This window comes from Microcebus murinus, chromosome 14, assembly GCF_040939455.1.
Source record: "Microcebus murinus isolate Inina chromosome 14, M.murinus_Inina_mat1.0, whole genome shotgun sequence".
NCBI classification, from domain to species: domain Eukaryota; kingdom Metazoa; phylum Chordata; class Mammalia; order Primates; family Cheirogaleidae; genus Microcebus; species Microcebus murinus.
In genome coordinates, this window is record NC_134117.1 from 43,884,252 (window position 1) to 43,900,970 (window position 16,719).

General features: G+C 37.7%; 1 protein-coding gene across 1 annotated transcript; it reads right to left on the bottom strand.

Annotated features, from left to right (window-relative positions):
* Positions 1–3,774: 3,774 nt before the first annotated feature.
* Positions 3,775–15,655, bottom strand: MRLN (myoregulin). The gene is made up of 3 exons (XM_012762812.3): positions 15,555–15,655; positions 5,316–5,427; positions 3,775–4,009 (listed from the first exon to the last, which is right to left on the bottom strand). Exon 3 carries the CDS (start codon positions 3,987–3,989, stop codon positions 3,849–3,851), a length of 141 nt encoding a protein of 46 aa, XP_012618266.2. The 5' UTR covers positions 3,990–4,009; positions 5,316–5,427; positions 15,555–15,655; the 3' UTR covers positions 3,775–3,848.
* Positions 15,656–16,719: the final 1,064 nt, after the last annotated feature.

The window sequence follows — 16,719 nt, forward strand, 5'->3', positions numbered from 1 at the left end:
CAGTGAAGCAATTAACTTCTGTGGTTTGATGTGGGGCAGAATAACTGAGTGGTTAACAACGGACTTCTAGATGCAGGTGGTTTTGAGTTGGGGGTCTGGGTTCTGTCACCTTCTAGCTGCATCACCACAGTGAGGATGTCCTATGTGAATCTCGGCATTTGACTTAATTCCTCTGAACCTGCATTTCCTCATTTATGAAATGGAAATACCCCATGAACTTGTTAGTACAGATTAAATTTCATATCGCATAAGCAAAGCACTTAGCACAGTACACTTCAATCCTAGGTATTGGCATTTGTAAATAACAAGGGTTCTGGAAGTCATTTTCTGCCCTCTCTTATTAAATTCAAAATAATTTCTTCAAGAAACAGTGGAACTGGGATAGGATACAAGGCCACTTGAATTAATACCAAGAGATTATGAAATTAATAGCATGTAGATATCTGTACTCAGGCATGGCTGGATAATTCAAATTTATTAGTGGCAAGTTAAGAAACACCATCTACCCTTCAGTTGAGGGTTGATTATAAGTTCTATGAAATGTCACAGAGATTGACCAGAGGAAAAACATGTTCCCTAACCCAGACTTCATACATACAAATTTGTCATGGTTACTGTTGCAGTTTTTAAAAACAATCCTTCTGTTTTACTGAAGGGAGCCACAGATTCCTTACCTCACAGAGCAACTCCTGTCTTCTGGATGTTTATAACGATGTCATAGATTTGCAGAACTCCTTTCTGCTGTGCATTTTCATGCAAGTTTCAGCCCAGTTCATTTACTGGTTATAGCATTTCATGTGATATACAAAGCAGATATCAATGTCATTTTTGTTTGTTTCTTTATTTTAACACAGGAAGAGTATGAGACCCAGAGAGGTTACGCAATTTGTCCAATGTCAATCTGTCCAAGGGTCACATAGCTGTTCAGTAACCAGAGCAACAAGATAGCAGGAACACTTACTTAGTCCAGTGAGATTCCCAGGGCTTCTCAAACCATAGCGTGCACATGAAACTCTGGGGATCTTGTTATAATGCAGTTTCTGAATTCGGTAGGTCTGGGGGGTGTACTAGGAATCTGGATATCTAACAAGTTCCCAGAAGTTTCTGCAGCTGGCAGTCCTTGGATCATCTCTCACTATACCTTCATGACACCCTGAGCATGTCCTTCCTAATACTTCCCCCAGCTGTAATTGGACCGTTTGGTTATTCATTCATTTCCCCCACCTGACTATGAACTCCATAAGAACAAAAACTGTGTTTTGTTTATAAGTTTGACTTGGCTGCCCAGCACCATGTCTGGCAAAAAAAAGGAACCAAATAAATGAACATCTTGAAAGAGTGAGGGGAAAATGATCTATTTCCAATTATAAAGCTATAACACTTGCATATTAAGAATCTGATTACTTGAAAAAAGGAGGGAAAAAAAGATGTTTGCACATATGTTTTCTTGTCTTAAGTCACATTATGATACCTAATTGTAATTGCCATCTCCCAAAATAACATAACCAAAAGAAGCCCTGCAGAGTCAACCAGTTTAGACCTGCACCTCTTGCAGAACTATGGCTAGGTTCCAGTGGAACCCAATTACATCCTCCAGCCAATGGGATGAGTTAGTGGGTGGTCCTTCTGAGTGTAAGGATTGGTGTAGAATAGGCAGGGTGACCAAGGTTCATGAACACTAAGTTTGAAAGAGGCCACATCATTTCTGTTCCCACTTGAGAATAATAATGACAGCGATCTACCATACATTAAGGGTTTTCCACATGCCAGGCACCATGCTAAGCACTTTGCACCAGTCATTTCATTCTCTCTACAAACCTATGAGATAGGCTCTCGTTTTATAGATAAAGAAACTGAGACATAGGGTTTTCAAACTATAGGAAGTGAAGCCAGGATTTGGCAGTCTTGTTTTAGAGCTAATGCTTCTAACCACATTGCCTACTGCCTAGAAGCTCCCAGGGAAAAGAAACAATTGCTGGAGATGGGAGTGACTCTACTCATCTGTCATTAACCTGATAATAAGCTCTGACAAATCCCATATATAAGAGGTTGGGGAGAAACACATGACATTAACAGGATGTGGTCGTTATACCTAGAAAGAAGCGTCTGAAAATATAGAAAAAGAATAGGATTACCTGCTACAGTTTTCAATTATTGCTCAGTCTGACTCTATTTGGTTTATGGTTAAATATACAACACCACTGAAAGGTTAAGTAAGAGTCAGTTAAGGAATAGGTTTCAAAGGTCCAGATTCCTTTCATACTTCATTAAGTCTCTTATGAAACCTGGCATTAATGATTGGGCCAAATCTGAAAAGAAAGTCATCACATGAAACAAATCAGAATTTTGTTAAGATGTGTGTCCAGTGTAAAATCTCAAAAGGTCTAAAGGACAGCGAGATCTTGTTTTTCAAAAGCTTAAAAAGCAGAAGTTCAACAGTTATATTTTAACACTGACTGCCAGGCAATGAGTGAATTAAAAAAACAGGGAAAGAGAATGCATTGTCAAGTGGGACATGAGAAAAGGGTAAACTTGATCTTTTTTCTTGACAAAATATTTTTAAACGTGGAATAAGAAAAATAAAGAGTAGCAATACTAGATACAGCAATAGGGACTTAAATAAAGCAGTATTGTAAAAAAAAGTAGTTGAGTTCTACAGATTGGTTTTTAAACTACATTTGTCTTTTTTTTTTTTTTTTTTGAGACAGAGTCTTACTCTGTTGCCTGGGCTAGAGTGCCGTGGCATCAGCCTAGCTCACAGCAACCTCAAACTCCTGGGTTCAAGCAATCATTCTGCGTCAGCCTCCCGAGTAGAGGGGACTACAGGCATGTGCCACCATGCCCAGCTAATTTTTGCTATCTATTTTTAGTTGGCCAATTAATTTCTTTCTATTTTTAGTAGAGACGGGGGTCTCGCTCTTGCTCAGGCTGGTCTTGAACTTCTGACCTTGAGCGATCCTCCTGGCTCAGCCTCCCAGAGTACTAGGATTATAGGTGTGAGCCACCGCGCCCAGTCTACATTTGTCTTATTAAGGTATTATTGTGCACTTTTGGTGGCAACATGATATTATGGACCTGGTTCTGCCACTTCCTAGTTATGGCCTCAAGCTGGTATAATTCCTCCAAGATTCAGTTTATTCATCTGTAAAATTTAGACAACTAACACCTTCTTCCTAGGATTATTATAAAACTTGCATTAAATCACATAGAGTGAGAATTTAGACCCAAAGAGGAAATCAACTCAGGTTATACCGTTTTCTCTCCTTTCTTATAAGCTCTGTTTTCCTAAAAGGATGTCTTTTAAGTATTTCCTTCCAAACTCTAAGTCTTTGTCGGTATAAATATTCTCACTTGTTTAATTGCCCCAGGGTTAAGAAAAACAATCTACCTGAAAACAGATGAAATATTTGTATAAGAAAATGGGCATAAACTACTGGTATATTGTATATAAAGATTATGCTCCTGGGATATTAAATTTGGTATGTTAAAAATAGAATGATACAAAATTTCACAAAAGTACACATCCTTAAAAAATCAACTTCACACATAATTTCACCTATAAATATTAGTCAATACACCAAATAACAACTATGTTAAAATTGGAAGTTTGATGACTCTATAAGATAGATTTTTTGGGAAAAAAATTTCCACTTTGATTTATATGAATGTTTTATAAGCTGTAAAGTATGAAACAGTACACAATGTTGTTTTTAACGTAATATCCTGTTGGCTTCTAGAATACATTGGCGATGTCATCAAATTGAAATCACTCAATATATTAAAATACAAATTTTTATTCACTGGAATTCAATTTGAAATTTACATGTAAAGTAAAGGAAATCAGCTTTCTAAGAAGTTATAACAACATACATAATAGACATTAAGTCAACAAAGATGACAAACAAAATTTTTAGAAGTCTTCCCACAATTTCATCTTCCAGAGTTTTGGGAGTAGTAGTGGAAATTAATATCCAGTTTTTACCAGTCATATCCAGAATACTCCTGCTCCCTAGGGAAAAAAAAAAAAGGAAAATTATCTTCAAATGAGCACATTTAGAATCCCAATTCTTTCAACTCAATCTAATATTTGCACTATAAAAAATAGTGATGAAGATTAGTCTTCCAGGGAATACTCTGTACCTATTTGTAATCAACCAATGAGCTAAAATATTTTTCTTCCCAATGAATTAAATTATTTTTCTCCCATTCATTCTGACCAATTTATGTCATAATCACAAGTTTTTCTATATGCCAAACTTTTCCTTTCTTTCTAAAAGAAACAGCTCAAGAGACTTTCATAATGACCATCCTCTTCTCATACTATAATATGTAATATAACACAATATTACATAAATAAGTTTATTTATGAAGTTTCTTCAGTCATTTACATTGGTGAAGTTGCCATTCCTCTAATCTGTACAGTTGGTGTTAACAGAAAGTGATAATTTGAAGACATGAAAAAAGGCAGGTAATGATAAAATTTTTAAAAAAATAAACAACAAAGAGTCTTTTTTTTTTCAAGATTCTCTCATGGTTTGGTCACTTAATAAGACATCAAACGTTTCATTTCCTCCACATTTCTGTGTTGATGAAACAGCTTTTTAAAAAAATAGCTGGAATTTTGGAAGGTATTAATTTCTGGTCTGTTTTCCACACTGTCAGAACATCTTACCAAATATCTGTCAGGAAAGGAGTTTAGAACTATTCTCAATCCCTTCTACAGGGAGTACAAAGGCAAGTAAGTAATTTTCAAAGCCTTACACCAAAGTTCTTTATATACATTGAAGTTAAAATGAACATCAATACCTAAAAAAAAAAAAAGTGGCAAGATTTGGGTAGCAAAATATTTCATCTGCTTTTTTCACTCAACAATCAAAAAGGCAGGTTGAGTTTTACAAGAGCAGGAGAAAGAGAGAAGGAAAGAGAGATAAGTGTTACGCCAGTGTTGTCTTCTCCCACTTTGAGCAACCTTGATTAATTTCTGTAATAGCCTGCTCCATTCCTAGAGGAGGGAATGACTTGCCCCAAATTACACAGCAATCGTTGGCAAAATAAACACCTAGCAATTTCCCTACATTCAACAATTCCTTTTGTCTGTGTTTCGGCAACAAGGGGCAAGAATAACACATGTGTTTGCAAAATGATTTTCCTTCCCTCCTGTAGCCTCAGCCTCCAGCTTGTGTTTCTTCAGGCTGTGCTCCCTGGGGTGCCTTCAACTCTCTCCAAAAGCAGTGAGAAAGAGACTGAAATAAGAAGTGAGGGGGAGACTAGACAATTGGTGTGGACTGAGGAGTGGGTAGAGACCCATTTCTCACCTGAGTTAATCCCAGGCACTGGTAGGTAACACTGCTCCTCAGTTTTCTCTTAGTCTGCTCTTGCTAGAACAAAGTGCATTCAGCGCAGGTGGTCTCTTAGCAACCTCGATTCCTGTGACAAAGCACATTAAAAGGTTTTATTGGACAATGAGGTAGTGTAGGAAGTGGAGAGGCAGGGAGCTTACATGGAAAAACTCTAAAATTGTTTTCAAAAGAAGACAGGAAGGAAATGTCGAAGAGCGAACTTTGGAAAATACGACACTCTGATTTCTACTTATCACAGAATTGTATAGCTAGAACTGAACATTTAACAGAAAGATTAAGCTGACTTCTAGGATTTTCCTGGCAGGGCAAACATTCATCACACTTTTTAAAGAAATAATTCTCTAAAAGTTATTTTAAACAAATGCTTTCATATCTTCATGACAATACAACCACCACCATCAAAAAAACTCTCTTCCCCCCAAAAAACAAAAAAAAATTTCCCAAATCTTCTCTATATAAGAGAATTTAACTCATGAGATTGTATGTCTGTGTTTTAATTAAGTCATCCCTCCATATCCATTGGGAATTGGGTCCAAGACCCTCCACAGATATCCAAATCTATAGATGCTCAAGTCTCTGGTATAAAATGGCATAGTATTTGCATATGAGCTACACACATCCTCCTGTATACTTTAAGTTCTTTCCAGATTACTTACAGTACCTGATATAATGTAAATGCTATATAAATACTTGTTATGCTGTATTGTTCAGGGAATAACGACATGCAAAAAAAAGTCTGCACATGTTCAGTACAAACAATTTTTTTCCTAATATTTTCGATTCACAGTTGATTGAATCCATGGATGTAGAACCCACGGAGACAGAGGACCAACTGTACTATAAGTTTTCAGATTTTGTATCACTTTTACAAATGTATTCGTTGTATATGACAATGTAATAATAATAGGAGTAAAGCGCACAATAAATGTAATGCTCTTGAATCATCCCCATACCATCCCCCGACTCCCTGGTCCATGGAAAAATTGTCTTCCATGAAAATGGTCTCTGGTGCCGAAAAGGTTGGGGACCACTGCTCTAAGTGACCTTGTAGCTGTCACAATGTCATAGTAGAATGCATTACTCTTATGTTGGTGGTGATGCTGGTGTAAATAAACCTACTGCACTGCCAGTCATACAAAAGCACAGCACATACAATTATGTACAGTGCCTAATACTTGATCATGATAATGAATGACTATGCTACTGTTTTATGTATTTTACTATATTATATTTTCTATTGTTATTTTAGAGTATACTCCTTCTACTTATTAAACAAAATTTTAACTGTCAAATAGCCTCTGGCAGGTCTTTCAGGAGGTATTCTAGAAGAAGGCATTGTTATCATGGAAGATGACAGCTCCATGCATGTTACTGACCCTGAAGACCTTCCAGTGGGACAAGATGTGGAGGTGGAAGACAGTGATATTGAAGATCTTGACTCTGTGTTGGCCTAGGCTAATGTGTGTGTGTCTTAGTTTTTAACAAAAAAGTTTTAAAAGGAAAAAAAAAAATCTTGAAAACAGAAAAAAGCTTATAGAATAAGGATATAAAGAAAATTTTTTTTTGTACAGCTCTACAATGTATTCATGTTTTAAGCTAAGTGTTATTACAAAAAGGTAAAAAAATTAAAAACTTAAAAAGTGTATAAATTAAAAAAATTATAGTAAGCTAATTCATTATCAAAGAATTTTTTTAATAAATTTAGTGTAGCCTAAGTGTACAGTGTTCACAAAATCTATAATAGTGTACAGTAATATCCTAAGTCTTCACATTCACTCACTAATACTGATTCACCCAAAGCAACTTCCAGTCCTGCAAACTCCATTCATGGTGGTAAGTGCCTTACACAAGTATTATATACCACTTTTTATCTTTTATACTGTATTTTTACTGTACCTTTTCTATGCCTAGACAGACACACAAATACTTACCATTGTGCTACAATAACCTACAGTATTCAGTATAGTAATATGCTATACAGGTTTGTAGCCTAGGAGCAATAGGTTATATCATGTAGCCTAGGTGTGTAGTAGTCTATACCATCTAGGTTTGTGTGAGTACACTCTGTTATGTTCATACAACAATGATATCACCTAATGCTACATTTCTCAAAATGTATCCCTGTGGTTAAGCTACCCATGACTGTAATATTCATTGGGGTAATCTACACTGATAATATACTTTAAATATAAAGACCTTATACTCAAAGGTGTTCATTGCAGTCTACTTGCTCCACCCCTTCACCACATCCTTTTTCTCTGGTAAGCTTTTCTTAATGAACTATATCATACCTATACAATAGAAAAGTAGAAAAATAGTAAGTAATGAGTCATAAGTGAATAAATCATAAGCTTAATGAGTTTTTTACAAAATAAATGCATGCATATAACCACATCGGATCCACAGTGTCATTTTTATTACAGAAAAAAATTAGGAGTAATGATAACAGAGTAAACAAACTATAATTTAGCTACATAGGATAGTTATTCCAACTATGAAATCGTGGAAAAACCACGTAGAAAATGATGTCAGAGTATTTAGCTATGAATACAACACATACTTATGACCACCCATTGCATTCCTGGGTCTATCTCCTAAAGAAATGCATGGCTATCTGCCTACCAGGACACATATCCAAACATTATTCCTAATATCTTCAACTTGGAAACAACCCAAATACCCATTAGTACATAGACAAACTCCGGCAAAGTTGTGTAATAGAATAATAAAAATCATACTACAGCTATGTACAAAAAATAGGGGTGAATCTTACAAACATAATATTGAATTTTAAGAAGCAAGGCACAAAAGAAAACACACAGCATAAGCACATTTATATAAAGCAGAAAAACAGTAAAAGTGCATGGTATAGGGGTGTATAGATGGTTGGCAATGGGGTAGTTGGTAAATTTTATCAGGAAAACAAAGGGATTGGCTACCATAAAATCACAACAGTGGTGACTTTAGTGAGGGTAGGGAAGAAATAGGCGGGAGCTTCCTGCAATGTCCCATTTCTTGTCCTGGGTGGTGGCTACATTGACAATTGCTTTTGAACTATTTGCTTAACTGTACACAGAAGTTGTATGTGCTTTTCTGTATGCACATTAGATTTAATAGAAACATTTAAAATGAGACAAGAGAAATACATACAAATGTTAATAGTGTCATAGTGGCTAAGTTTGGGTGAAAGTAATCTGGGTGACTTTTTTTCCCTATTGTTTCCATTTCTCACATCCTTTTTTTTTTAAAGGAATATTGCCTTTGAAACAAATGTCAGAAAAGTAAAGAAAGTAGTCCTAGTATTGCTGGTCCTCTTCTCTCTCCATATATTTAAAAGTAATTTATACTGATTTTATTTTTGTCAAACCGATCATTACAACACATATGAATAAAAGGAAAATTAAACTTATCAGTGAAACATTTTAAAGAAAGTATGTAACTTATATAATAAATGACACAAATCTCTTCCACTAAAGAACATGTTCCCTTACATTCAAAATGCTTGTGAGAAACAGGAACCTGGGTAGTTCCTGTTTGGTTCTTCCCCTTGCTGTTAGATCTGTTTCTAGATCTAAAATCATTGGAAAGACATAAATTAGTATCGTCAAAAGTTTATTGACACATCTAGTTTTTACTGTGGATGAAAATTATGAGCATGATGGTGCTTTGATTTACATTTTGCTCCTTACTTCTCAGTTAGAATCATGGCAGTGTGTTTTTCTTTAGAACTGAAGGGACGTTTTTGGGGGAAAACTACTCAACAGCAGTAATTTTTAGGAAGAAATATTTCCTAGTGATTTTTTTAAATCTGATAAAACATGTACCAAAAAGATAAATAAATTTTAAACAATTTAGGACACTTTATAAACTATGCTACAATTTCTTGGAAGTGACTATCTGAAGACCTTGGTCTTATCTTGAATGTAGTGTTCTAAAATCATAGCTAAAATGACATGACCTCCAATTGCTGATGTAAGACATCTCAGGTTATTTTGGGTCAAATATATTTTATGTTGAAACTTCAGATGACTGCAAATAGTTTCCCCTCTCATTTAAAGGTGTCTTTCTTTCTTTTCCCCATTTCCAGAGGTCACTGGAAGTCAACTTATTATTTTATAGAATATTGTACTGAAAATAGAATGAATACTCTCATCTAGTTTTTAAATCTTTATTTTTTTCCTTCGATGCTATCAAGATTTAGATCCAAATAATCTAATTCAAATTGGCCTATTCATTGCTTACTGATAGTTGAGTAGTGGTATTCCACAAAGCAAGCTGGACTTCATTGTATTATCTATTTTTGACTCTGTCACCAGTTTGTAGGCCCTTTACTACCTTATTTTTATATTAAAAAAGAGTTTCTCAAATCAACTGACTTCTTGGATGGTAAGAAGGATGCATTTTCTAAATTGCTTGCTCCCTTTGCAAAAACAAAAACAAAACATCCCCCTCCGTTATATAAAAATATTGCTAGTTCTAAGACCTCACTCACCCTTTCTTAACTTCTCTCAACCCCTAACATTTCCCCTTATTAGGTGTGGAGTTTTGGTCAAGACAAAGAACAGAACATACTTTGCAAAGTCTCCTTTTCAATCAAAAGAAAAATACTTTTCATTGGATTCAAGTTTATAGTCTTAAACCCACGAATCACATTTCAGAAATATTTTCTTTTTTGACAAGAATTTTCTAATCCTACTCCTTGTTTCAATTGATATCTGATAGTTAAGATAATATTGACAGAAGTTCTTAGACACACATGTTGAAAAATGAGATATAATTGAAATCTGTCCATTTTTGCTTAGTTGCTCACCTAAGTAAACAATACTAAGTACTGTTCAGTGGGGAACTACCATGTCCAGGGCCCTGATTGTCACTATTGGGAGGTGAGGGACACTTAGTATGCTGCACTGGGGTCTAGATGCTAACCCAGGACTCCAGCCTCCAAATGCCATTCTCTTTCAACTATGCTGGTTTATTCATGTTTGCAAATGAAAAGTTACTTTTGAAAAGATCTATACTACAATGGGAATTAGCTATACTGGAATGGAAACATCCACGTAGTTATTAATGGGCACTCTCCCTTAGTCCTGGCTCCTTTCTACATATGGAAACTGCTTGTGGAACAATGGGATGGAGGGTCTCACAGTTACCCCTCTGGGCCTGATAACCCTGAATTTGCCAGAATTCACTTTACAACAATAAATTGTTAATTTATTCATAATTTATTTATATCAAAACGATCTGGGCCGGGTGCGGTGGCTCACACCTGTAATCCTGGGAGGCCGAGGCGGGCAGATTGCTCGAGATCAGGAGTTCGAAACCAGCCTGAGCAAGAGCGAGACCCCATCTCTACTACTACTACTACTACTACTACTACTACTCTCTACTACTTTCTACTAAATAGAAAGAAATTAATTGGCCAACTAACATATATATAGAAAAAATGAGCCGGGCATTGTGGCACATGCCTGTAGTCCCAGCTACTCAAGGGGCTGAGGCAGTAGGATTGCTTGAGCCCAGGAGTTTGAGGTTGCTGTGAGCTAGGCTGATGCTACAGTACTCAACCCTAGCCTGGGCAACAAAGCGAGACTCTGTCTCAAAAAAATAAATAAATAAATAAATAAAAATAAATAAAATCACAAACATGGGTGTTCCCAACTTGTCTCCATGTGGCAAAAGTCTCCATTTCCCAGAAAGTTGATGTTCAATCAACTTGTCTTTTAGAAACTTGAGAAATCATATGAGAATGATGTCTTGTTGATGCTTTTCCTTTTGTTTTTGCTTTTTGCTTGTAATTAGGGAACCAAGTCAAGTTGTTGGAAGGCAACAAAATTTTGGCATAGGACTTACAGGGTTTTGAGGATAGGAGCATCTGGTTGGGATGGCTACTCTTCCTACAGCAAAACAGAGATTTGCCCTCACTAAACTCCTCAAATTTGAGTCACTCGGGAGTTCACTGAAAACTCAGCCCTAGTCAATGGTAAATGAATTTTATGTGTTCTGTAAGTTTCTAAAATTTGAATTTAAGTTGCATTTTCTGAACTAATTAAGGTCTCATTAGATTCTGCCCAAAATTGGATTATATGAGAAAGGGAATTTAACACATATCTGAGAAATTAACTTATCAATGACGTAAGTCTTGTACAAGAGAAAGATGAGAATTTTTTAAAAAATGGCCTTTGACTTTACATTTCAATGATTGCAGCCATGATTGTTGTACCTTGTTTCCTGATTAAGACATAATTTCAAGGCAGTTTTTCCCTTTTCAGTGAAGAAAAACAACAGTAGTGAAAGGTTTGAAGTAGTAAAGAAATATTGGCCCTGGAAAAGACATTCGAGCTTTTGTAATCTTCTCATTTGACAAACAAGGCCCAGAGAAGTACAGAGACTGATCTGATGTCACACAGTTACTTTTTTTCCAGAGTGAGTACCATCCTTGCCTCAGCAATTTTCTGACACTTCTGATAAATTGGATTCTGTGTTTCACCAGACTTGGCTCTGTGGAGAGAGATTCTGCCTTCATCACTTTCCAACATCTATGATTCAGGCCAATGTGAAGACCAGAGAGTACAGATTAAAGTAAATCACAAGTGAAAACTGGAAAGTTTGGCAGGTCGCCGTCACAAGGCAAAGAACTCGACAAAGTGTACTTCGAATGAAAACAAAAGCGTGTTTTGCTGCAGATGGACAGTCAGCAAGGTGGGGTGAGGAGAGGGTGTAGGATTTGCATCAGGTGGAACTGGTTGTAGATCTTGGCTCTGGTCGGTATTAACTCTGCAGCCTTGGACAAGGCGTCTAACCTCAGATGCTACCTAACCTGGGGAACAGAGAAGATCATATCTGTCATGTGAGGGTTTGAAAGGACTTCTATTCATAACTAATGTGCATACTACAAACACTTGGATTTTAATCTCATCCAACTTTATGAGATGGGATATTAGTACCGCTGTTTCCTTAGTTGGAGAGACTGAAGCACAGAGAAGTTGAGTGAGCTGTCCATGGTCACACACTTAGCAAGAGGTGACCAAGGATTTGTAGAGATGAGACATCATTTTGGCTCCAAAACTCATACTCTTAGCTACAGTAATATTGTAGAATTGGTTAAAAAAATAAGCCAAAAGCCTGGCATGCTGCCTGACCCTCAATAAATAGTGGTCAGCTAGATGAAGCAGAGATTCAGAAGAACGGCTGATTCCTGCAGCGCAATCGTGGTGAAGAGGGATGGAGTGGCTAAGATAGATGAGAGGAGACAAATGGCCCTTAAGAGAGGGAAATTGGCCAGGCATCATGGCTCATACCTGTAATCCTAGCATTTGGGGAGGCTGAGGTGGGAGGATTTCTTGAAGCCAGGAGTTCAAGACCAACCTGGGCAACATAGCAAGACCTTGTCTCTACAAAAAAAATTAAAAATTGGCTGGGCATGGTGGCGCATGCCTGCAGACGTAGCTACTCTAGGTCTGTGGCAGGAGGATCACTTGAACTCAGGAGCTCAAGGTTACAGTGAGCTATGATAAGGTCACACTGCACTCCAGCCTGAGGCAAGACTTTGTCCCTAAAATTAAAGAGAGAGAGAGAGAAGGAAAGCCCTGGGAAGTTGTGAGAAGTTGAGGCAGACACATGACACGTGGGCAGCAGGATGTTGCCTTGCCTGAAAGTCCGCCTGATCACCCATAGGCCCCGGGGGGTAGGGGGGAAGGGGGTTCCAGAAGCCTCTCTTCGTACTTCTCATGCTTTGTTTATCCTATGTCAACACCTGTTCAGTATTAGCTTTTCCAAGTCATTGATGGCCATACCTGAAATATTTGAAGTAAATAATCTGGCCCTAAAACGAACAATTTTTCTACACACGAACACACTCGTTCTCTTAATTATCTACTACCAGGACTTGTGAAGGCTAAGATTTCCAGCTGCCACGTTCCTGCCCTTAATAGATCGTGCATTGCCCCTAAGAAGATATAAATTACTCTGTTAAGGGCATTTAACATTAAGAAATATTCTAGAACCAAGATGATCAAAATGTTATTAACCTTCTCCTTCCCAAGTTTCCCAGCCTGTTCCATGAATCACAGCTGCAATTCATGCTCTCTTATAAGGCCAGAAGAAGTGCCCCGATCGCTGGCTGGGGACCAGCCATGTAAGGTTCCCCCAGGGAGCCCCAGCACAATGCTGCCACTCATACTCATCCGTGAGTGGGGTGCAGAAGCAAGAAAAGGACTGAGGGGCTTTGCTGGTGAGGTTTGTATTTTTTTTATCTGCAGAGCTCAGATATCCAAATAAGCGCCATTCCCCATTTGGGGATGGGGATTGAAAAAGGGAGTGGAGAATCTCTGGACTTGTTTGAATTCTCACAAACTTTTGGCAAAACCGTTTAAACTGCCTGTGACACACACTCTTCTCCTTAAATTCACTGGTTGCAATCTTTTATGTTTTTAGATAGAGATTTGATCTCTGAAACCAAATGAATGTTATTCGGAGTCAAGTTTAGCAGAGAAAATAGATGGCTGGCTAGGATGGAGAACAGAGTTTCAAGTTTAAATGAAAGACTTTAACCATTGTTAGAGCAGAAATGATATCTTCAGCATTTAGGTGCTCAATAATTTTCGGGGTGGGGGTAGGAGGATGAGGTGTGACTTTAAGGCATAGTTCTTCTATGTGTCACAAGGTCATTGCTTAGACGGTGGTACACAAGGGGGAGCCCTGGAAAGAACAGAATCATGAGCAAGCCCATCCTGACTTTCCAGTTATTGAGACAGCTCTCCCCTCTGTCTTATCCAGACACAGAACAGAATCTAATGTAGCAAGCATGGAAAACCAGTCCTGCAGAAACACTGAAGCATGTAATGAAAAGAAAGATTTTATAACACTGATTATAACAGAGCAGGTAAGTTTATGGAAATAATAGGCTATGTTTTGAAATTGGTTTTGGAAGTTCTTCATCATCATTGACCTTAGCCGTAGCCTCAATGTCCTGAATCGCAAACAATATACCATCCTCCAATCCACCCTTCCTCAGCATTCCCACAGTTTACACCATCCAAAAAATAAAGTTATTAAAATCCAATGTTGGATTTTAATCCGGTTATTAAAGTCCAATGTTGTCTCTGTGGTTTAATTTTTCCCATGAAAGACTGCATTTGGAGGCTGTGGATTTGAGTTAGAGACAAATAAGTGATGATTAGGAAGATTCAGGAAAAACTGGAAGATGGGATTTATATATAATGTTACATTAACTTATACACGTTATAAGTAAACCCCACCACCCTGTAAAACAGGTTATGATTCTCATTTCACAAATGAGCCCTCAGCTCTGAGTGGTTGGGTGCTCGCTCCAGGGAACACAACCTGTAAATGGTCCAAGCCAGGGCTCAACACCAGGTCCCCATCTGCTTCCTTCCAACTCACGGTAATGCCTCTCTTACACATTGTATTTAGGAGCCTGGGGCACATGCTCAGGAATCGGACATATGTAATCCCAGCAGAATGCTGTATTAGTCTACGGTCCTGGAGAGGGACCGCAGTGTCAGGTTTCAGCTCTGCTCACTAGGACCGAGCAGGGCATATGCCTTTCTGGGCTTCAGGGTCCTCCTTTTCCAGACAGAAAACATAGTGACCTACTTTGCAGGACTTTCAGAGGCAACCATTATAAAGAAGGCTGCAAAGACAAAGCCTTTGGCTAAAGAACAAGGAAGCAACGGATCCATGGAACAAGAAGGGTGCCCTCTCTGATCCAAACCTGGAACATGGGAAAGCAAACAAATAAACAAACAAACAAGGGCCTGGGTATCCTGTCCCTCCTGCACATAATTCCCACATGCAAAAATTCTCTTTGAAATCACTGGAATTCTAATAGGAGAGGAAACACGAGGAGGTGGGAGTATCAAGCCATGGCTACAGGGTTTGGTTAAATAGTTTATATATTATTAATCCTGTGCTTCTCCTCCTGCCTTTACTTAGCCAAAAGGAAGTGAAAAGAGTAGAAACCTAATTCATTAATCTCTCTTACAGTCAGCCTTGTAAAAATTGGAGAGGTGTTGAAATGCAGAGAATAGGAAACAGGCTTTGTGAGTCTTAGTGAGTTTTAACCTACTATATTCTCCCTCTACAAGATGCAAACAAAAGTCACACTAAACTGTCCTCCTACATCAACATTTTAAAATGTTACATTAAAAAATAAATAAATAAAACAACACTTACTGTTCAGAGGTTCAATAAGCGAAGTCCAAAGTCAAGGGAATGGTCTCTCCCTCTTTTGTGAAAAACACCATATGCTCTTGTTGGATCAGGAGGCTCACTGGTCTGTTATTAATAACTGGCTTAGAGCTTTATGGAGAAACATGAGCCAGAATGCCATGGGAGGAGGCGAGTGGAAAGAAATTGACAGACACAGGTGGAATAAGTTATAACAAAAATATATTTATACCCACATAGGAGTTTAAATAACCCGTGAGAAGGTGATTAGTTCCTACACAATCAGTAGACTCTCATGCCAAGTGTTCAAAGAGTTTAACAACCAGCAAAAATGTCCTTAATGTCGAAGAAAGCCATAATTTATTTAATGTTATACTATCCTTTACTCTTTTGAACAATTCTTCTCATGGACATCTGAATATCTTTTCAAATTTATACACTTTACCTTATTTACATTGACTCCTCCCTGTTCTTAAAGTATATCAACCAATGAATTTTCAAATGTACACTACCAATTTTTTGAAATTTGTTCACCTATGAGCATGTCAGCTTCCCTCCCTTAAGAATCCTAAAACAATTCCTGGAAAAAAGATAGGTATATGTGAGGATTGAGGGGTGGATCTTGGGCTTGTATCATGGATAAAAGGAAGCCTGTAGAACTAATGTAGTAACTAAGAAGGCAGGTATAATCATGACCTGGCTCCTGGTTTTTAGTGGCTCTTCTGGTTTGAAAAGTTCCATTTCAAAAAAATTCCAAGCCTGTGCCTCCCCTGCCCACCATAACTGACATCAAATTGTCAGGGGTCCTCAAACTTTTTAAACAGGGGGCCAGTTCACTGTCCCTCAGACCGCTGGAGGGCCAGACTACAGTTTAACAAAACTATGAACAAATTCCTATGCACACTGCACATATCTTATTTTGAAGTAAAAAAACAAACGAGCAAAAACACCCGCATGTGACTCTCGGGCCATAGTTTGAGGACGCCTGGTTTAGACTATGAACAACATGTCTTTTGAGTTAAATTACATGAAACCTGGGCTCTGTCAGTCTAAAGTACACTACAACCCTCAAACAGCAAGTACAGCATTATTATGCTGAGGCAACTGTTAAAAAGAGAAACTAGCAAACCAGTGACCACCAGTTAAATAGATGGGTGAGAAGGAGTAGACT

Bases quoted from the DNA above. Each gene is read 5' to 3' on its own strand.
- MRLN (XM_012762812.3), bottom strand. From the start codon at position 3,989: ATGACTGGTAAAAACTGGATATTAATTTCCACTACTACTCCCAAAACT.